Source organism: Castor canadensis, chromosome 19, assembly GCF_047511655.1.
Source record: "Castor canadensis chromosome 19, mCasCan1.hap1v2, whole genome shotgun sequence".
Taxonomy (NCBI): domain Eukaryota; kingdom Metazoa; phylum Chordata; class Mammalia; order Rodentia; family Castoridae; genus Castor; species Castor canadensis.
In genome coordinates, this window is record NC_133404.1 from 29,711,386 (window position 1) to 29,734,327 (window position 22,942).

Below are 22,942 nucleotides of genomic sequence, written 5' to 3' on the forward strand. Positions count from 1 at the left end.
TATTCATGTTTGGTATACATATTATTTATGAGCTACTAAACCAGGCTACAGAACAATAACAGCAGGATAACAGAACTATAGCCTACCGGTTTTGTCTGTGCCCAACTTAAATTAAGTAGTTGCAAAAGATAAATGAAGACACAAAGGTTTAGTTGTGGAGTCAGCTTGTAACATGGCAGGAGAGATTTGTAGTCTTTGTTAACATAACAGATATAGAAGTACTCAAGGCTGGCCCATAAAATATGGAGATACATTTTTACATGTGGCCTTGATAATCAGTACGAGTACTTCATCCATACCTCATGGACATGCAGGTAGTAGTTTCTGTAACATCTCATAGGGAATGTTGAATTCCTCCCCCCGCCCATGGAAGAGTCCCTGTCCCCTAAGGGGGTAATCTGTGTGTTGTCCCTGGATCAGCAATCGTATCACTTGGACACATACTAGAAATGCACACATTTAGGCCTCACTCCAGACGTGTTGCACTCTGGGGTGAGAACCAGCAATATTTTAATAGCCTTTCCGGGGATGCTGCTGCTCGCTCGCTTGCACTAATATGTACAGTAGAATACCATAACTCCACACTCCTTTTGTGACTTGGATGGTGAAAGTTCTGGCCATGTATTGCCCTTTCCCACTCTAAAAGCCTACCCTGTTTCTTTCCTCTTGCCTATCAGCTGGCCCCTCTGCTGGCCCCTTGTGAATGCTGGAGCTATTTTAAATAAGTGCTTTGGCACAGGCTCTCAAAAACTACAAACTGAATGATCAAGCAAGCCTCAATGGGATTGTTTCCAAGCTCTCTAGGGGCCCCATGAACAGGCTCAGGGAAGAACACAAGGGTGGAGTCTGTACACGTCATACAAGGAACTTCCCATGCAACCTACATTTGGGTTCAGCACCCTGACCACAGGACTCCCCTTAAGATCCTTATTCTGTTGCTTCCAGGGGATATAGGAAACAACGACCTACCTATCCTTCAAAGATAGGCTTCAGTTGAACAGGCGTCTTATTACTTCCCATTAAAACAGAAGGTGATTAAAGCACTTTTAAATTTAAAACAATTATTAAATGGAGCAGGAAGCAATGGTATTAGTTAATCTCAGGGTATTTTTTTTTTTTGAATACCCTAATGGCATCCTAAACATCAATCATTTCCATGAAGCAAGTCAAAGGTAATTATAGGCTCGGTGTTTCTACAGAATTCTCAAAGGAAACATCAGGACCCTTGGATAATATAGGGTTTGGATGTTCCAGGCTGGAGCCTATATAGTAGCCCTTTTATCTTAATGCACAAAGGTGTCCAGAAGACGATGCACAGAGAAGTCAAACACCCTGGGGTGCCAAATGAGGCAACTATCTGAAGGTGTGAACTTGGCTGCTGGTAACCCCACCCTGCCTGGCCAGGGGCCAATGCAGCCCATGCTGTCACAAAGTGACCTCCCAAGGGTCCTCTCAAGCAGGTGAGCTCCCAAGGGTCCTCTCAAGCAGGTGAGCCCCTCACAGCAGTCACATCATGACCCATCACTCAAGACGTTAGCATTGCTTCCCCATAAGCTTGGAGGGTCTGTATTCAAAGCCCTTTCCACAGACGGAGACAGGATGTGTGTTGTGACACAGGAGCCTGCAGGAAGTCAGGGCAAAGGAGAGTGCAGTGGGAGGATGGCACCGACAAGACCTAAGCCTGGCCTAGTTGCCACTACCACCGGGGGACATGTGCAAGCCCTCCAACCTCTTCTGGTCTTGGTGTTAAACCTCTCCTCTCCATTAATCGGCAGCACCAAGTTCTTTTTTTATATTCTTTGAAAATATTTATTTATTGGTGGTACTGGGGTGTGAACTTAGGGCCTTGTGCTTGCTAGGTAGGCGCTCTACCATTTGAGCCATGCCCCAGCTCCCCACCACCAGGTTCTTTAACGTCTCTTTGAGCTTAGGAACGTTCTCTGCTCCTTTAATTTTTGCATTTAAGACAGAATTCATGTGGAAAGATAAGTGAGAAAATAAAAAGCTGAAGGACTGCCGTTTGAATCTGAAAATGACCCCCCAAAATTCTACATGCTGCAGTGAAGGCTCGGTTCACGATGTGACACTACTGGGAGGTGGTGGAGTCTTTAGAAGGTGGGGCTTAGTGCAAGATCTTCCAGTTATTGGGGATGTGTCCTTAAAAGAGATTGAGGGACTTCAGTGTCTGTTTTCTGTCTGTCTCTCTTCCCAGCTAGGAAGTGAATTTTGCTTCTGTCATGATGTGCTACCATGGTCCAAAACAAAAGGATCAACCAATCCTGGATTGAAACTGCTAAAGCTATGAGCCAAAGTAAACTTTTTATGAATGGAAATATCTCAGGTAAAACTAAGTAACAGATAGAGAAACCAGTAGGTTCTGAATCCCACCCAGTACAAGTTAGGGCCAGGCGGGAACACCAATATCCAGGTGGCAGGAGACAGTGTGTGGCATGCTCATGTCTCCTGACTCAGCACAGTGTAGGCAGGACTTTGGCAAAGGACCCAGAGGAGAGCTAACAGGTGCTCAGGAACTATGAGAGTTGTTCAGCACACTGCACCTAACACTATTGGGGTTACTGACCTCTTTGATGGCTGTCCCAACTCCACTTTCCCATTCCTAGGAAAGGTCATCTGTGCACCTCCTTAGAGGGGTTTCACAGCCTTGATTTCAGAACACTGAGCACAGAACACACAAGGAAAAGGGAGTGGGGACGGATGTTACAGAGCAAGCCTGTGGGACCCTGGCAAGGGTAAGTGATGCCAGTACAGTCAAATGGTGAGAAGGCAGTGAAGGGGTGGTGTGGGGGAGAAGTGGGGACGATCAGATCCACTTCCAGGGCTGAGTGAGAACCCAAGAGAATGAATGCAAAGCAGCTTTACAGGGTTGGTACTAGAACCAATCCAACTTTGGCTCCCTCTTGTTCTCTTACCTGGTACCAGGTTACAGCAGAGCCACACCCACTCCTCATTCACCAAACATCTGCCAGACTCTATGTGCAGCATGTTCTAGTTGTTGGGTTGCAAGGCCCAACAGAAGGCCAGATTCTGCCTTCCAGGTGTGCCTGGCATGGCAGGCGTGACAGAAAACATTTTCCCCTTTAGAAACAACTACAAGGCAATCCCTCCAACAGGGCTTTTCATAAGCCATGGTCAGTGCCAAGGGATGGGAAAGCAGATGGCCACCTGGAACAGGAAAGCCTTGGGGAAGTTGGCCCAAGAGGCAACCCTGACTGATAGCCTGGGCCCAGTGCCCAGCAGGACTGGGACTCCCTCTGCTGTCTTCCCCAGTTAACTGGCAGATAACTCTAGCCTGGGCACTAGCTCTCTCCTCCACCTCCTCTATTTCCCTTCCTTTTCTAGAGGCACTGAGTCCAAGTTACCCCAAGCCCACAGGTCCTCAGCATGGAACCCTCCTTACCATGCACAATCAGTCTTTAATACTAACACACACATGTGCATGCACACACACACATTCACACACCTCTCCTAAGATGGATGATAACTCATTTGTCATGTAAATATTACAGATGCACCTTGAAGACAGATTTAACAGGTGAGTGTTCTGAACAGGCTGCAGAGAAGTGGCTGCTTTCTGGATCACAGTGGGGGTAAGTTAGGCGTCAGAATGGGTAGAGCTATCAGCTGTACCTGTCCCTGGTATAGGCTCCCAGGATCACCTTGGTCTGTCATGGGACCTTGGCCCTGGGCCCCACTCCATTTCTTCCACGGCTGACTCTTCTCAAGACAGGCATGGGGCAAGGATGTTCACCTTACTCTCACGGGTATCACTCTAAGCAGGTGGAGGCCCTAAACCATTATGCCTCATGCCCTAGCAGCCCCTGACAAGGATGGTGGCAGGCAGCTGGGGAGGTAGAGGTTATGACTCAAATCTACCTTACTGGGTTTGACAGGGGGCTGAAAGAGAAATGACTACCTTGTTATACATGTCCATTGTGACTTTAAACACGGGACCTCAGAAGTTTCTATGGATAGCATGTTTGAGCCAAAGTACTTTCTGGGATGGAGCATCATTACCTAACTCTTGAGGGCTGGCATGTTAAACCCTGCTGCTTTGGCACTCTAAGTTACTCAACCCACATCTAACTTGGCAGTTTTGCTTTTTCCTTGCCACCAAAATCACCTAAAATTACAAACTGCTAAGACTAGTTCTGTCAACTTCTAAAGTTGAAACTTCAGAAACTTCCAGCTTCAGAAGCTTCCAGATAAATGGTGACTTTAAAATGCATGCAACTTGAACTCAGGGCTTCGTGCTGGCTAGGCAGAGACATGCCTCCAGCCCTTGTGCTCTGGGCACACTTCCTGTGATAGCTGGGATGAGAGTCTCGCAAAACTTTTTCCTCAGGCTGGCCTGGAATGGCAATCCTCCAGATCTTAGCCTCCTGTGTAGCTTGGGATGACACACTGCATCCAGTCACTGGTTGAAATGGAGGTCTTGTAAGCCTGGGCTGGCCTCGAACTCTCATTCTCCTGATCCCAATCTCCCAAATTGATAGGATTACTGGCTTGAACCACTGGGTGGATATTTATTTTTGTTCAGTTTTATCTCTAAGACAAAAATAGCCAAATTCTTCCTCTCTGGGATTTGTTGTTGTTGTTGTTGCAGTACTGTGGTTTGAATTCATGATCTACACCTTGAGCCATTCCACCAGCCTTCTTTTTTTGTGTGTGATGAGCTTTTTCAAGATAGGGTCTAATGAACTATTTGCCCTGGCTGGCTTTGAACCATGATCCTCCTCATCTCTACCCGACTAGCTAGGATTGCAGGCGTGAGGCACCAGAGCCTGGTTTCAACTTTTAATGAAGATACTATAAATGTGAGGAATCATAAAAATGTTATGTTGGTGGTTTACCAATCTCTTAGCTGAACGTCATTGAAGTTAAAAAAAAAAAAAAGCTAGATATGCATGCCACAGCATCTTTGTGCAGGTTCATACATTCAGTTACTCAACCACCTTGAAAAGACAGTGCAAAATAAAACCACAAAGTGACAAGAAGTACTTCTAGGCACATGTAGTCCCCCAGAACCTAAGCTGTCTCCTTTTAGTCAAGATTATTCCAAAAGGAACGGTGACGGCCCAGGCCGGACCCTCAGAATAGGCCTTCTATTGATGTATGGGCTTTAATCAAGGAAGTCTACCTATGAAATCCTAAGCCTTGCCAACATGTATGTCATCACATTATTGCTCTCTTAATAATGGCTTGATTTCTGTCCTAAGGTTCAACAATTGACACTAACCATAACAACCCACAGAGAGCTGAAGATCCACTAGATTAGGGAGGCTTGGCTTTGACATCCTATACCACCAGTATGAAAGGCACAGCTGCTCAATCACTTCACACTCAACTGTTTTTGCCAACCTGTGCAGTACATGGACACTGCAGAAGGTTAGTGACGGGGCAGGACTCCACTTCTGATCCCACCCAGCTGCCCTGAGAACTGAGAGCTCTGTCCAAGCACAGCTAGAACTCATGGGGGTACTCCAGCCAGCCAGCGTACCCCATCTCCTTTGGAAGGCTCAAAGCACTATGGAGCTCAGGAACAGACATACCTGATAGAACTCCCTGCAGTCAGAGGTTAGAGGGCTGTTGCAAGCTGATTGTCAAGGCGCCATCCAAGAGCGGATCATGGGGGCCCACCATCTGGTGATTATGACGGAAGAGGCCGAGGGGAAGTGGAAGAATAAAAGGCAGTATTGACAGGATTCAGCAGGACTATACTTACCTGAGTTTTGGAGCTCAAAAACATGTATGATGTTTATCCACTCGACCCTGGTTCCTTGTAGGCTTGAAGAACCACCTTGAGTGAAGGACCATTGGCCACATGTAGCTGAAGGTCTGGAAAATGGGTTCTTTCAGCAAACACTGTTTTGAGAGCCAGACAAACAAGACCCAGGGTCTGGGCTCAAGGAACTCCCCGCCCATGGACTCAAAGCGGACGGTTTCCTAAAAATATAGTAGTTACCACGAAGAAACGCAGTTTGTTTCTCTCCAGTGCTACCCAAGATGGAAAATGGCTGTAACCTAGACTGACTTATTAGGCATTCTTCCAAAATGACATTGAATTGTATTTCTATCCAGGAAAGGCAGAGAAAACAAGCAATTGGAGAACTTGAAAAACACTACTCTAAAGTAATTTGACAAGGCCAAGTTTGTACCTCAGGTACAAAAGCATACGCTTCACTAAAGGGTTAAGTGTCCAATTAAAAAGGGAAAATCTAGAAGTCCTCTAGAGAAATCTAAAACAATCATATACAGTAAGCCCATGCCCTCCATGTGTTCTTTTCTTCTGGTAAAGAAAAAGAAAACGAAGGAATGACCTGACCTGTAACTATAAAGAGGAAGAAAAGCAGTATTAACTCAAAACTGAGTAGCAAGACAAATATGATTCTGTTTGCCAGATAAAATAGGAAATTTCTGTGTCACTTACAAAGGGTCAGTCTACTTGTCACGTAATCCAATTTCTCAAAGTGAATCCTGCTGTCCACATAGAAACATCTCTTTTCTGATTCCCAAGATTGTTTCATAGTAAACTGAATCCCTTTACTGCTTCTTATCCTGACATAAATTACATCTGTATTAATTTAATGCATTTTCTAATGAGAGGGAGATAACCAAAAAAAGTTTCCAAGTGAGATTTTTTTAAGATGCTTGAATAAATCAGAGTTTAATTTTAAATATACCTATACTAATTACAAATGGCTGATTTTTTTTTAAAGGTCATATTGCTTTAACCAGATTCTTTATTTCTGACAGTTTATGGGTCTTCAGGATTGAAAAACCATGTTGCTTCAAGAATGACTGAAATGTAGCACAAGACACTCTGGGCATGGCTGAATGGGTGACACTGAAGGAGTGCTTCGTACAAGATCCCCTCTTAGGATGGTAAGAAACCAAACATGCCAGCAACTGGGCTGGAGTTCAGGGTTTTCTTCCCATTCCCAAGAGCTCTTGTAGAGCAGTCACAAGTCACCTCAGTCTTTTTGAATGTGATTCAGAAAGTGAACTGTCACTTAGGAATCAGTGTTCTTCTGGAACGTAAGGATTTATCTACAGAATGCACCAAAGGCTTCAAAAAATAAATTACAAAACATGGAATGCACTTTTACCCTATGGGAAAAGTTGTGAGATCCAGTGGTGAGATATGGCTGACCCTTTGATTACTAATATTTAAGCGACCTGAGATAGGTAGTGGCAGAATAGCTAATGTAAAAATAAGGAAAAAGCATCTTTGAATCTTAGGAGTCCCTATCAATTCCAGCTTAAATCTGTGTCTGGCAGTGGATGTTTAAAATTGCTACTGGCATTTTAACTTGTAAAAAATCCTAACATCAAAATCTGTAAAACATCACTGCTTCCTCTTAAAGAAATACAACTACATTCACACCAGATGATACAAACCTGTTTTCTTTCATCTTGGACACCCAACTGTATGGGATGTGGAAATATTTCTTTTGTCAAGCAGATAATATTTTATCAATAGCTAGTAAGTTGTTTTTATAAACTGTCTTTCAGCTGAGAAAACAATACACTCCTTTTACATCATATCAGAAAAGGAAATGACCTCAAGATTTCCAAGCAACATGGCTATTTTTCAAATCCGAACTCCCCTGATGACCATTACAGACAGTTCCAAATGTCCCATTCTTGGCTTTCATTTGTGCCACACCCTGACAAGTATGCCACAAGAACAGTTGTAATTCCAGCATGCCCCTTTCTGCATGGGGTGCTGAACAGTCTGTCCTCCCTTTCTCTTAGCATGTCATCACTCACAGGAGGTTGGCGTCTTTCCTGAAGCAAGCTGTGCTTTTGTTATATTGAAGAAATGAGAGATCCAATTTATTTTGCTTCCACCTCCTATAAGCTACAAGGTATGTAAACGACGCTGCTGTGACTGTACCAGCTGGTCTGTATTTAGAATGCTGTGGTGCATACCCTGTCCTCTTTGCTCACGGTGTGGTATGCATTGAGGCAGGTGACAAATGAGATCCCAAAAGCTCAGTGCTAGATCGATATACTCAAGACCAATACTTTTTGTTGACTGGTAGTTGCAGAATGCATTAAAAAAAAAAAAAGGCTGTGTGTGGTGGCTCATGCCTGTAATCCTAGCTATTCAGGAGGCAGAGATTGGGAGGATAGTGGTTTGAGACCAGCCCGTGCAAAAAGTCTGTGAGACTCCATCTCAATCAATAAAAAGCTGGCCACAGTGGTGCATGCTTGTCAACCCAGCTATGCAGGAAGCATCAACAGGATTATAGTGCAGGCTGGCCTGGCATAAACTCAAGAGCCTATTTAAAAAACACCCACAGCAAAAATGGCTGGGGCATGATTCAAGTGGTAGTGTGCCTGTCTAGCAGGCGAAGGGCCCAGAGTTCAAATCTCAGCATGGCCAAAATAAACAAGTAGATAGTAATAAATAAAAAGGGGGGTAAAAACTGTCTTATCCAATGTCAATGTAAAGTGATACTATTTTTTGTACCTTGTTCTTACCCAGTTTCCAGTGACATACACGCTGGTGAAGGACAGATTTTTCTCTTTTCATCAAACAGCAGGAAATATTAAAAAGGTAGACTAGAAATAAAACAGAATCCAATACATTTTTAAAATCAGATTTAAGGTTTGTTTTTTTTAATTCAAATTGACCCAAAGCAAAAACTTACATTACAAAGGAAGAACAAAATGTATTATGATATAACACACTGGGAGTTACATGAAAGTTAAATTTGTGGGCAAACAGCCTTATCCCATTCCCATCCTGGGCTAATGAGCAACTCTGCAGGGAAGTTAGAATCTCAATTTCATGTGGTCCACTGTGATCATTAAGCTACATGTTCTGTCTCTTAGGGTGTGCACCTGCCAAGGCAAGGCATGCCGGACTCCCTCCTGCTGCAGATGTGCATGCACTCCCGCCACTGCCACAACACTCAACTCTCTGGCGGAAATGCTGTCCCAGCACGACCGATGACGAATTACAAAGCAAAACAGTCCAGTCCTCCAAACTAACGAGCATGGGTTATTCTGTAGTAAATAGTTTAGAAATATGGAATTAAATAATCTAAAAAAAACAACACTCTTACTCTGCTGTACATTTATAAACACAAATATTTACAAAAAATAACCTTGTTTTCAAAAGATGAGGTTTGCAGTTCATTAATGATCATAATCTTTTATGAGCTGGTTTCTTTGGTGTACTTGCCAAATATATTTTTTAAAAAGATTTAGTAATAGGCTTAAATAATAAATTTCAAAAGAAACATAAGAAGAATCAGTGGTGAAATTCAGTAATATGCTGAACATTTCGGTCGAGATTCTGGAAAAAACCAACAGTTGATTTTCTGAAAATAATATCTGTTCATTATGTTTCATTATGTGAAAACAGAAGGCTTCTCTGCCAATCAAATTCAAGTGCCGACCTGCGTGTTCACCACTGTATCCCACCATTCCCAACTGTGAGACATTTTAGTTACTGTTAAAGACAGTATGTGATTGGAATTTTATTAACAGCAAACATAAAACATTCCTTCTAAGCTTCCAGATAATCAAACCTCAAACAATAAATAATGGAATTATACACATCTTCATTAAATAGAAATCTCAATTCCAGGAAGAGCTCTCATAATTTTTTTTTTTTCTGAAGTCACAGCAGCAATATAGAACACAGAATTTACCTTAATTGGATCTTTTTACTTGGAATTCCTTGACTCAAACTCAGTGGCTAACTTAGTTTGGATACCTTTGAATGGCTGGGAGGAGAACATTGTTTTACACTGACCGAATAAATTAATACACGCAGACATGGAAATAAATCATGTTCAAATGGTACATTGTATCGCTGCTCAGAGTACAGGACGCAGGCACCCTCCTGCCCCTCACCTCCCTGGGGTGGGGTTTTGGAGAAGTGACACACAAGTCAACTGGTCACACCACGTCCTGGATGCTGCTGATTGTCTCAGCCCTGACCTGGGTACTGGTTTCAAAACTGAGAACACAGCTCGGCAACTGTCTCCACAAAGGACTCTCTCTGGAGATGACCTTTGGGAAAGGTCAGACCACCCACCTGTTCTTATCCATCAAGCTTCTGCTATAGTTGGGGATGGTCACAAAACTGGCCCCACATTGACTAGTTGGCTACCAGAGTCCATGGGCCACAGGAGCAACTCCCCAAACAACCCTTTTCCTTCTGAAGCTGCAGATACCTGCGTGCTGCCGAGGTACAAGCAGACTGGACACTGATGCCAGGGCCACACCGCAGCCAAGAAAACAAACTTTGTGCTTGAGAAAATAGCACTGCTGGCTTGGAAAAGATAAAGCCAGAGCAGACTCCTAATTCTGCTTTGTTACACTTTTAGATGGGAGAGTTTTACATTCTATGACTTAAAATTAGCAGTTCAGACAAGAGAAGCCCTTTCATCTTGTAAACTTCTGATAACAAATTTATGAACAGCATGTAAATATTTTAGTTTCCTCCAGCACTAAGAATTAAACTAGGGCATTTGAAAAGGTACTTCTGAAACTAACACAGTGACAAATGAAGCACTCAGCACATTTCCAAGGGCATCATCCCGGATGCCTAGGGCTTAGGGGACCTTTACCTTTGCTACTGACACTTTATCGTGTGTTTATATGGCACGTATTTGCCCAACCAGCCCAGAAAATAAAATAATTGTCCCGAAGAGCTTCACTGTACCTAACCTTAAAGTAGAGAGGAAATATTTAATTAGCATATTAGGAATTAGCCAGACTTACAAATGTGCACCCATTAGAGATTTTACCCTTTATATATATATATATATGTGTATATATACATATATATATATATATATATATACACACACATATATGTATGTATATATTACCAGGAAGAAAAAAAAAAGAAAACACCATGAAACCACCTCAAATTATTTAACCATGAAAGCCAAATGATTTAACAATACTTTGGGCTATTTTTAGAGAACAATCTACCACCAGAATATAACATTTGCTGCTTAAAGTGAAACAAGACAAAGCTAAAAATGAGATTGTGAGCGACACGCTACGGATCTGCAGTGGAAATTAAAGTGGCGTTTCTGGTTCTCACGGGCATGTCAGAGCTGGCTGGGACACTGAACAGCCAAAGAAATCATGGAGAGAATACACCAGAAAAAGTATTGCACAGGAGGCACTGTTTTAAAAACAAAACACACTGGCTTTATAAAGTTACTTTCTTTCCCATTAATTTTTTTTTTTTAAAAGCACAATTCAACTAGAGACAGAAGTCGAGACACAGTATCTCAGGGTAGTGTCTTACAGTTGTTAAAAAAATAAGTTAAAAACAAGAGCACACCAGAAGGAAAGCAGAGGTTCTGGGTTTCCTGTTATCTGAAAGCTACGTGAATTAGGGCAAAAAAAGGAAAAAAACCAAAAACCAAAAAAGTTTGAAACAGCCAATTTGTCCTCATTGAAAATGAATGAAATGACCGCGTTACTAGAGATTCCTTCCTAGGGCATTTTGCAGTGTAACCGAGGACCCCTGGGTGGAACTGCTGTCTCCGAGCTTTAGTAAGTGTTCTGCTGGTTTCCAGTACCAGGCTCCTCGGTGAAACCGTAAACTTGAAAGGGTAAATTCTCCACTCCAAACCTGCTTGTGTCATTTAAGAAAAACTTTTTTTCTAAATGCGATATTGTATAGAAAGCTTGGACCTCTTAAACTTGGACCAAGAAACCAAATTAAGACCTTCAAGCATGTGGTGTGTGTGTGTGTTTATATATATATGTGTGTGTGTGTATATATATATAAATATATACACACACACACATATATATATATATGTATATATATATATATATATATATGTATATAAAAGTCCCTCCCCTACAATGAAAACCAACCAAACAAAAAACCCAAAAGTGTATACCTGCTTTCTGACTTCACATCGAATCAGAAATTGCATAGGCTATACTTTGTGCAAGGCAAAAAGCCTTTTAAGAATCTGGAATATAACTCCTAATCTTGCTCCCAGTTCTGGCATTTCAGATATCATCAAATTTGTGTTTTAAGTAGTCTTTCATGACCTTGGCAATTGGTAATTCATCAAGCAGCTTCAGGTTTTGAAGGCCTATACACTGTCGAATTTTAATTCGGCACAGGTCCTGCAAGTTTCTGGGCTGTCCTAAAAAGACAGAGAAAAGAAAATGTTACAAAGCTGCAGAGTGCAATGTTTACGACAGGCTTTGAAGTTAGTTATTTCTCTGGGAGGTGCACTGCACTAGTCTATGGTCTTGACTGACCGAAGTGCCTTTGGTACTGTCATACACAGACTCATCTGGTCCTTTTCTCAATCCTTTGGAACAGGGTAGATACTTCCATCTCATTTTACTTCTGAGGACACTCAGGATTGAACACTTAAGTGCCTGATGTCAGACCACATAAGGCTTCGGCTTAGACTGAGACTAAAACCAGTACTTCTGACTCCAAGTTTGGGATTCCTTTTGCTACAAATCAAGAGACTGTCCTGACAAGGATTCTAATATGAAAGTGAGCCTCTGAGCAAATTGTTTCTTTGGGCCTCAGTTTCTCCACCCAAAAAAACATGGACTGATGGGATGCTCTTCTCCTATGGGCCCTGTCAGCCCTGGATCTAAGACATGACAGCCTGGATGCCTATCAAAATCTCCAGGCAGCTTTGCAAACAACATCTTGTCAGTCTGGACAGAGCAGAATGTGGGGTGTGAGGATGAGGGTGACAGGTACAGCAGGGAGGGGGTTTGCAAAGGCACCTCAGGCTAGTCAGAAGCGTCACATCCCACATGCTAACCACTGGCCAGTAACCCTGCTATGGCTCAACTCAAATAAGAAGTGATAAAATCCAACTTCCTTCACTTCTGAGATGCCATGTTTATACCAAAACAACACAGATGACTGCACAGAAAAACTCTTTGACAATGCTTCAATAGTGTTTGCAGTCACATATATCTTGCTTTTCTATTAAATGGTAAAAATAATAAAAAAAAACCCTACCACATATTGAATGCTTACTCTGTGCTAAGCTCCTAACATATATTAACTCCTTTAATCCTTTTATGAGGGAAGTACTTTGATCATCATCCCTGTTTTACTGACAGTCTCAGAGAGATTAAGTAACATACTTCAAAAGTCAAGTACATGCCATATTTTCAGTGTCTCTCAAACTTTTTGCTTCCCAAATCCCTTTATGCTTTTAAGAATGATTGAGGACCCAAAAGAATTTGATGTGGGCTATGTCTATGGGAAATTACCATATCAGAAGTTAAAACAAATTTTTATTTGTTTAAAGTAACAACAAAACCAAACCCATTGCATGTTAAAGTATTACATGTTAACATAAATTTGAAAATTTACTTTCCAAAACAAACCCCAAAATGGAGAGAGGAACGGCATTCTCTAACATTTTTGCAATGTTTTCTAAAATCTAGTTTGAGAGATGATAGCTGAATTTTCATATACGCTTCTGCAGTCAAGTCTGTTGAAATAAAAATCACATCATCTATTCTCTGGAAAAATTCTACCTGCCCTCAGGAGAGAAGAATGTGAAAAAGGGAAATAATGTCTTAGTATTACTATAAACATCATTTTGAACTCACAGATACCCTAGAAATAGTAGGGGACCTCTCAGGCTACTCAGGCCATACTTGGAGAACCATTGTTCTTGGAACTTTGTCCCTTGCTTGAATTGTTCTTATTTAGTTACTATTTTTCAAAATTAAGTAATTTTTCATAAGTCAAAAAGGATCTGTAAGACTTAGATCTAGTGGGCTATGGTTCAACCCCCAGTACCACAAAAAACAAAAACAAAACTAACACTGCTTTTCAAGACAGTGCTTAACATGAGCTCTCTTAAAGTCACAGTAAAGTGACTACTTTCTTGGAAATGCCTGTTAACTAGGGGTGTGCATTTGTACCCATGGATGCCTGCAGAAGGACCCATGTGTGGATATGACACACACTCAAGTGTCTCTGGTCAAGGCTGTATCTCCTCCATTTTCAGGTATCTGCTAAAACAGCACTTTCTCAGAGAAGACCACATCAGGCTCTCTGTCACATATTCTCAGAGTGCCCTTCCTTTATTTGCTTAGCAAGGTGGTGATGTCCTATTTACATATGTGGTGTTTCTGTATGAATACCCATCTTCCTCACTGTGTGACATGATCCACAAGGGCAGGGCTGCATCTGAATCCCTGGCCAACACAAACCTAACACCTGACACAGTGCTCAACAAATATCAGTTGAACAAATGAGTACTTAATAAGCTTGCCCTGAAAGTATAAAAGCACACCCATGTCAACACAAGTCACTTCTTAATCTGTTTTGAATTATTGTTCGTCACCATTCATGGGTTACCTTTAGGAAGAGAATAATTATCATTTTCCAATAAATGCCTGATGTGCAAATGCAAACCAGAATATGAATGAGATGTGAACCTTCTCATTTTAAGAATCTGATTTGCCTAATCCATGGCAGGTTCTTTTCAAGCATAATTTTATGAAAAGAACCACCACAAAAGACAGATGAGGATAAAACTGCCATACATACAGTACAGAGGCATACTTAAATGAAAACATATTATCAACGAAGCGGTAAGAAGTAAATTACTGAATTTGCTTACCTAAGGTAGAAAAGGGATTGAGAGAAAAGGTCATATACCGGGGTATCTTCTGAGCACCCTGTTTGTGGCAGACAGTCCTCTCTCTCCAAAGAAAACCCCACTTATCTCCTAGCCCTCACGCTTCTTGCAAAGCATTAAAAGACTGGCAAGGGCACATGTAAAGATAAGATACTCCTATCATTAGTATTTAATGACTTCTTTCATTTAATAGTTTAAGACAATAGTCAAGTTATTTTCATTCTCTGCTCCATGCAGTGTTTTCTGGAGCAATCTGATGGGGCCCTCTGCACTTGCAAAATGGCTCACTCAGATCACGGCAGCTGGCTGGGCGCTCAGCCAGGACTGTCCAGGTCTAAATATATTGGAACACTTTACTCAATGGACATCCTGGGCCTAAATAAACTGGAATGCTTTGTTCAATTTGTGACCGATTTTTCTTCTCCTTAAATAGTGTGCTATGGCATCTTCTAATATTTTGGAAGACTCTGATCTCTTAAAAGATTTCTTGGCCATATGTGACTCCCGTCTGCAGAATCACCTTTAATGATGGAGATATATATCAGAATGGTTAAAAATCACCGACCCTGGAGCCATACTGCCTGGGTTTGGCGGCTGGCCCCACCACTGACAGTTTGTATGACCTTGGCCAAAGTGTTTAGCCTCCTGCCTTAGTTTCCTCCTATTAACAGTAACCACCTCAAAGATTTTATAAGCAATAAAAATGTTAATTTTGGCAAAGTACTGAGAAGAGTGCCAAGCAAGCACGCAAGCAAGCAAGAAGTATTTGGTAAATAAATTAAAAAATATTGCTAAATATTTGTGAGGATGATGTTTGTTTCATGTTCCCAGAAAAGAAGAAGGCCCCTTCCTTGGAAGGCTGTCTTCATCTTCTTGATGGAAAGGAAGAATACTAGTTGACAGATAAGGAGCAAGTGGTAATCCATTACTAGGAAACAGTCCTGGGCAAACTGATGGAAATCATATTTTGCAAATCACTGAATGATTGGATCGGGCAGAGCTGAAGACTTTTAACTATATAAAAACATGTGAAATGAGGAAGTGAGGAATGTAATTATAGGTTCTCCATTTACATAGAGATATGAACTCATCCTGCCATATATCAGCATTATTGAATTAACAGTAGGCTAAACAGTAAAGAGTAATAAGGACTACCCGTAATTACTGTTATTCCTCAGATGATGTCAGGAGTCTTTTTCATGGATGGCATTTTAGGACTAGATGATTATAATTAAGAGAAGTACTTTTCTTTCTTTCTTTTTTTTTTTTAAGACAGGGTCTTACTATGTGGCCTAGGCTGGCCTTGAACTTGTGATTCTTCTGACTCTGTTTCCTCAGTGCTAGGATTACTGGCTTGTGCCATCACAACTGACTTAAAAGAGAACTATTATTTTATCAACAAACTACTAAAGTATTCAGTGATCACCTACTACATACTCAACAATGAAGGGGCAAGGGAACAGAAGGCAGAGAGAGAATGAAGGGCAAGAAAGCAAAAAAACCAAAAAACAAAAACCCAACACTAACATGCTGTCTACAGGCGTCTCACAAAACTAACTCTTACCCTGTTAAGTAACGAATGCCTGGTCCATGGGGTTCCACCAGAGGAAATGTGGAGACACCTCACCTCCCAAAAGAGTGTAATTTAAGGAATTATAAGCACTTTGGGGGATGCAGAAAACTACAAGGCACTGAGACTAATGAACACAGTGGCATTGCACAACAGTTCAAAGGGCTGTTCATCTCTCCATGTGTGAAGCAGCCCATCATTACTGATAATTGGGCTGGTATAAAATAGGAAATCAGCTTTTGAAGGGTCCAGTTTAGTGTAAATTACAAAACTCAGGCTAGTAGCATGATTTCGAAAATTAAATCTCCTAAACCATCTCCTTTTGACATCACTGCTGCCTCTTTTATGGCAGGACAAATTTACTTATTTGGATTAAAATTATCAGATCCATAAAAATAAAGGAACATTTTTAAACAGCCAAAGTGAGCAGCATGAAAGATTTGTTTGGGGCACAGGGAGGGCTGGAGGTAGAGGGGAGTGGGTGAAGAGAAAAAGAGAAAGATTGAGCCCTCTTTATAGATTGCTTTACCAGATTTGACTGCTGTTCCTCTAAGACCTCTCCACTGTAGGTCAACAGCTGGAGTGGTCTCCCAATACCTCGTTTTATCTCAGCTTCCCATTTTAAGATCTCCTGTGTTTTGAGCTCCCTTTGCTGGGATTTACTATGAAATGTGTTAAGCAAATCTGGCTTTACAGGACAAAAGGCAGTTTCTAGCTCCCCTTAAAATAAAAGTAATGGTATTCTCTTGGAACCTAACTGTACACAATATTAAGTCTTCTGACATTTTTCCCATAAGCAAATGAACTTTGACTTACATCTTAAATTTACACTGAGTCAAACAAAAATCATATGTGGCTTACTAACAAATGACAAGAAATCTATAGATGCCATTAAAAATACTAAGTACTAAAAAGCTCTACAAAAAGTGTATTTCTGCATCAAAGAACCTTAATTTGTGCGGTAATTTGACTTTAACTGTGTACTATGTACTAGTTTCTAAAAATGATTTTTTAAAATAATTCAGAGTGGAGCAGCTAGTAAAACTAATAGGGAAGCCTGGCAAAAATCTCCAGTTCACTAGGAAAAATAATCAGCAATGAAAAATAACCTTAGTTAAAATGTGTTACACAAACCTCTCCAGAGTTACATTATATTCTGTAATACTCTTTTGATAAGAGAACAATCAAAGAAGTAGTATAAAGGAACACAGTGGGCCAGGGCATTTCTGGCTGCGGCCACCTGTGTGGTCATCGGCTCTCATACCTATTGCTGTGGATTTAGCTCAGAAAGCCACAGCAGGCTGCACTTTCTTAAAATAAAAAGAGCCATGATTTTCCTCAGCCCTTATTTTATTTATTCATTCATTCATTTATTTTTGCACTGCTGGGGAAGGCCTTGCACATACTAGGCAATCACTCTACCACTTTTTTTTTTTTAAGTTCGAAATCTTGTTTTCAAGGTTTTGCTTCTACAAACATAGTACTTTTGCTTTTGCAAAATCATGGTACTTGACTACTGCTGAAATCTAAACAAAAAACATTTTTCTGGTCACTGAGATGTTTTATAAAACAGTATTTTTAAACATCTGTGATTGATGTCCCTGAAAGCAACCAGCAGAAGTACTTGACAGATTGTCTTCTGCAAGAACAGTTGACACAACTCAATTTCCATCTACTTAATTTTTTTTTCAGAAATATGAGCCATTTAATTCCTTAAAACACACAAATAAAAACCCAACCCAGTCCTACCTCGTCCCCACCACTGAAGCCTACGGTATCTGCTGCCAATCTTGAATGCTGTCTTCTAGAACATAGACCACTGCCTTGGCTTAGATTCCTCTGGGTATTAAACACAAACCCAACCAACTAGCTGCTTCTCTGCCTAAGAATAAACTAGACTTAGCCAGGTGTGATGGCACATGCCTATAATCCCAGCACTTAGGAGGCTAAGGCAGGAGGATCAAGAGTTTAAGGCTAGCCTGGGCTAGTGCATTCCTGGCCAGTTGAAGATGCTTATCTCAAAACACCAAAACAAGAATAATTTAGCCCAGAGCTTGCCAGAGGAATTAAGAATGGAAGTAAACTATGGAAGTAAACTGCTTACAGCAGCAAGCAAGTAAACAGTTTATTTACTTAGGGAAGTGGCACTTTTGAACGCTATTGTAAGGGACTCATCGCTGAATACTGGTTAAGTCCAAAGACCTAACCTTCCCAACTGGTGGCAATCAGGAATCCATGTTGCCCCACATCATCTAGGAGGGCAACAATTTTATAGACAAACTTTCAGAATCACAGATCTCTACATAGTAAATGTGTGAGCATGGAGCAAACAATAATTCAAAATGTTTCATATTATCCACAAATTCTAAAACTTTAAACAAAAATACATCAGAGATTCATCAAGTTCTAAAACAAGGACACTAACTAACAGGATGTCCTTAAAAAAATCTGAACAGAGAAAATACACACGGCTAGCTTTTTAGTTAAAAGACCTCTTTGTATCTTTAAAATGGAGGACCTCAAAAGAATTCTTGTTTATGTGAGTTATATTTACCTGTATTTACATTTAAAAATTGAGAAATTTTAGTGCCATTTATTGATTTATTTAAAAATAATAGCAATAAACTCATTAGTTGAAATAGTTTTTTTAATGAAAAAATGGCACTTATTGTACATTTTTACGAATCTCTTTTACCATTTGACTGCACAGAGCTGCTTCTGTGTTTCACCTGTTGCAATATGGTGTCTTCCTTGGAGTACCTGAAGAAATCCAGCCTCTCTCAGGTATATTGTTGGAAAAAGGAAGGAATATTTTAGCATCTTTTTAATTTTTCAGGTAATTGTAGCTCTTCTATGATACTCTATCAAAACTAGCCAAGTGGTGGCTTCTTAAAAGTTAGTTGCATCATAGAACCTGAAACCACTTGGATGAACTTTTTGTATTCTTTTAGATTATACTGATAATATCTTGCCCTCTGAATGAATATTTTACCCATGTACAATTCTATAACATTGTAAATTAGTCACCTGGAATACACAGTTCACTGGGTTATGCTATTTTCCAAATGTTAACCAGTTTCCTATTTTCTTAGTCTCTCCACTGATTTCAGAAAAGTCTTTACACATACGAGGAGTCTCACTGTGGCAAGTATAAAGTTTCCAGAAATCCTCATTTTCACGGCTCAATTTCTGATTGGCCATCAAGTCTGTTGTTTTCTTTAAAGTGACAAATGAAGTTTATTCATTTTCAAGACAATGTCTGCCAAATGCCCAGGGTTAAATGGCTCTAGCTTGGCTGTCATTCAATTTTTCAGATAAAAATTGTGACCCATTAAAAAAAGGAGCTGGTTGAGCTCAAACAAATCACTGTTGCTGCTTGGTTCAGTCACTACAGTTGGGTACATGGAAAGAATACCTTCAATTTTCACCCCACAGAATAGTTAAAAGGTATGCATTCAAAAGGAACAAGATTTACATTTGCTGCTTTGTCAAAGGCATTCTTACATGGTGCTGAAAGCAACAGTGACTACTGGTTGTGGCTGTGGTGCTGCTTGGACTCACCGTTTCTCTCCTTAGCGTGTACACCCTCAGTGCAAATGTCACCACAGGGAAAAGGCAAAGGCAGTATTGTTAGGAAATCAGTCTAGACCTTACAGGCATTTAAAATGGTCTTGAGAAGCCCTATAAGTCAACACTGTTGGGGGGGGGGGCAACGTAAAAGATGAAGGAGGGGGAATGTGGTCCATGTGCTTTGTGTGCACATATGAAACAGAACACTGAAACCTTTTGTAATTGTCTTGGGGGAAAGAGAGTTGGGAGAACCCAACCAATGTGACATGTAAGGCTATTCAGAAATGTCACAATGAATCCCAGTCCCCACTCCCAATCCCACCCCGTACAGTTAATATATGCTAATAAAAATAAAATTAAAAGAAAAAAAAAAAGGAAGGTTTGCTGGGACCATGGTCCAATTTCTCCATTTTTCAGAAGGGAAAAGTGACATCCGTGGGGGAAGGGCTTAGGGATAAGCTTGTGCAAGTTTATTTGGCAAGTCAGACAGGAGGTTGTTAGTGGCTCTCTGCATCACCCCAAGGTCGATTTAATAGCCCCTCTGACATCAGCACAGACAAGAGACAGATGAGATGTCATACAAAGATTTGTGTCTCTGACCCCAACGGGCAAAACATTTCTCAGCTAAGGACCATGGATAGGATGTGTTTTCACACTTAAAAAGATGAAAACACTAAATAGATTTCTGGTTTCAACTCCAACATGTGAACAGCTTGGAAGATGTCACTCCTATCCTCAAAGAAAAACTTACACAAACTCAGAATCAATGACTTACTCTTGAACCTATCAAAAAACTGAGGTTGTAGAGTGAAATTTTACCAGAAACTCTGGAAAGCAAAACCCAGAGAACCACAACCAAGACCTGCTTAGCTGGAGTAGCAGCCACTGGAGCTACACACTGACAGAAACACCTCCTGGGTAGAGGTTTGCCCCATCTAGAGGCTCCACATGGACTAGCTGCAAAGTGAGAGCCCTGGTCTTAGGAAGTCTTCAGCAATCTATGCATTCTCTTCTAGCAATTCCATCAGGTAAAGCCAATAAAACCCCCTCAAGGCCATGGCAGGAGAAGCATGAGTGACCCCGCTCACCTCAGAAGCTTCTCCGTAACAAAAGGCCTGCTCTCACAAATTAAAGACTTTACCAGTTATCGCCCATTCAGAGAATGGACATTTCTCTGACTCCAGTCCACTCTAGCCCATTCTAGCCTTTCTGTCTCACCTTACAGGATTAGGGGTGGGAAGAATTAAGAAGAAACATGTGTGAAGGTCACAGTTCAGGCACATAGGCCCCTGAAAGGACTGAGATTTAATCAGAAGATTGTAAGAGTGCTGCCCATAACCCACTCCTTACAACCATACCAACAGGGCTCCAGTGTAGTGGATTACAGCTGGAGGAGCTTCCAGATGCAGACCAGCCCTGAGGTGGAGTACTTAAAGAAGCCCAGAGTCAAGGGCATTGGGGTGGGGGGGCAAAAACAAGAGCACTGGAGGAATTTGGATCTTTTGGCACCTGCAGTTATAGTAAACATTACACATAGCCCAACTCCTAGGCAGATCAATAGAAAACCTTTCATTAAAGTCATATTTACTGCAATCCTTAGCATTTTTTTTTGGTGTTGTCTTTTTGTCGAAGAGACAAAAAGCAAGTGTAAGAAACAGGCTTAGATATGAGGCAGATGTTGCAATTATCAGCCATGGAATTTAAAGTAACTATAGTTATTAATTTAAAACTAATGAAAACATTAGACAGTAGAAGGAACATGGTAACTAATGCCTCGATGAAGCTGTGGCTCAGCAGAAGAGAGACTCCCAAACACAATTCAGATGTGGATGTCACCGAAGCAGCAAGGACAGGGTGACCAGCTGAACCCTCCAGAGCCCTGGACATACCTGCTTGTATGTGTCTTTGACTCCATTTTGCCATCTGAGCACGTCCCTCTCTTACATGAAGTGTTACACCTTACAACTAAAGGGCTACATAGGTGGGGAGGACACCATGGTGCCTTTTCTGCATATTATCTGGCTAATCCAACACAGGGAAGCTGCCTCCTTTCCAGGGGCACTCTCTTGCAGGAAGCCACCTGCAATCTCAGCTCTGACCAGACTGTGTTTTGGAACACTTTTCTTCAATTTCCAAAAGGAACTGTAAGCTACTGGCAATTTTCACCTGCAGAGGTGGCCAGGTGAAGAACAGCCCCTTCCTTACCTAGTCTGTGCCTGAGCACTGTGGAGATGGCCTCTCTCCCCCAAACTGTAAATACTCTACTGCTCTCTGAACAAAATTCCAGGCATAAAACCATATTATATAAATGTTCTGCTTTCTCCTGGATTTTCTTTCCTTCTTTCTTAAAAAAGTTACCAATTCTGTGGGAGACAGAGTGGGAGGATGGAGGTTCAAAGCCAGATTGAGCAAAATAAAGTTTGTAAGACCCCATCTCAATAAGAGCTGGGTATGGTGGTAAAAGCCTGCCAACCCAGCATGGCAAGCATAAACAGGATCACAGCCTAGGTCAGCCTGGGCATAAATGGTGAGACCCTATTCAAAAAATAACCAAAGTAAAAATGGCTGCCTAGCAAATTCAAGGCCCTGAATCCAAACCCCAGTGCTACACACACACACATAAAAGATTTTAAATTCTGAATAACTCCTGGGTCCATACAGTGACTAGTGTAGTTTACAATGTGGTCAGGGAGATGGTGAGGGAGAATCTGCTCCTTCCCACAAACAGCCTTCTTGGGTGCTAGCCATGAAGGAAGATGAAGGTCTCTGAAGTATGACTATTGGACAGCTCAGGCTGGGTGTGGGGAACAGTGACTGCAGCCCCTCATGGCTTCTCCCTCCACTCATTACCTACCTACCAAGTCACCTGGATCCACTGCTTATATGCAGTATATATGACTTTTATGAGTAGTCTATTTCAATATAATAATCTGCTTCTGGTCAAAATGGAGTAATGAACATTAAGATGGCCCTGAACAAAGGTCACCAAGTGGCACCCTACTGTACTACACCCAAGGAGTCCGAGTTCCAGCACCAGAAGCACAGTTCCTTGAGCGCCAGCGTGCTGTGGCATGGGGCCAGAGGAGCTCACAAACCTGACAGGTGCCCTCTCAACTGCCCAGCCTTCTTCCACGGTGGTTTCTCA

At 41.4% G+C, this 22,942-nt stretch overlaps 1 protein-coding gene across 7 annotated transcripts in view; it reads right to left on the reverse strand.

Annotated features, from left to right (window-relative positions):
- Window positions 1–1,466: 1,466 nt before the first annotated feature.
- Window positions 1,467–22,942, reverse strand: part of Asb7 (ankyrin repeat and SOCS box containing 7) — a 46,479-nt gene continuing 25,003 nt past the window's right edge. For 3 of the 7 annotated variants that reach the window (XM_020185631.2, XM_020185629.2, XM_074061737.1), the window contains 2 exons: window positions 12,070–12,167; window positions 1,469–9,036 (listed from right to left, as the gene is read on the reverse strand). In XM_020185631.2, the coding sequence (XP_020041220.1) occupies window positions 8,803–9,036; window positions 12,070–12,167 (332 nt within the window). In that variant the 3' untranslated portion in view covers window positions 1,469–8,802. Of the gene's footprint in view, window positions 12,168–22,942 lie in introns of all 7 variants that reach the window. The other 4 variants (XM_074061739.1, XM_074061738.1, XR_012443983.1 and 1 more) reach the window with 4 other exon arrangements.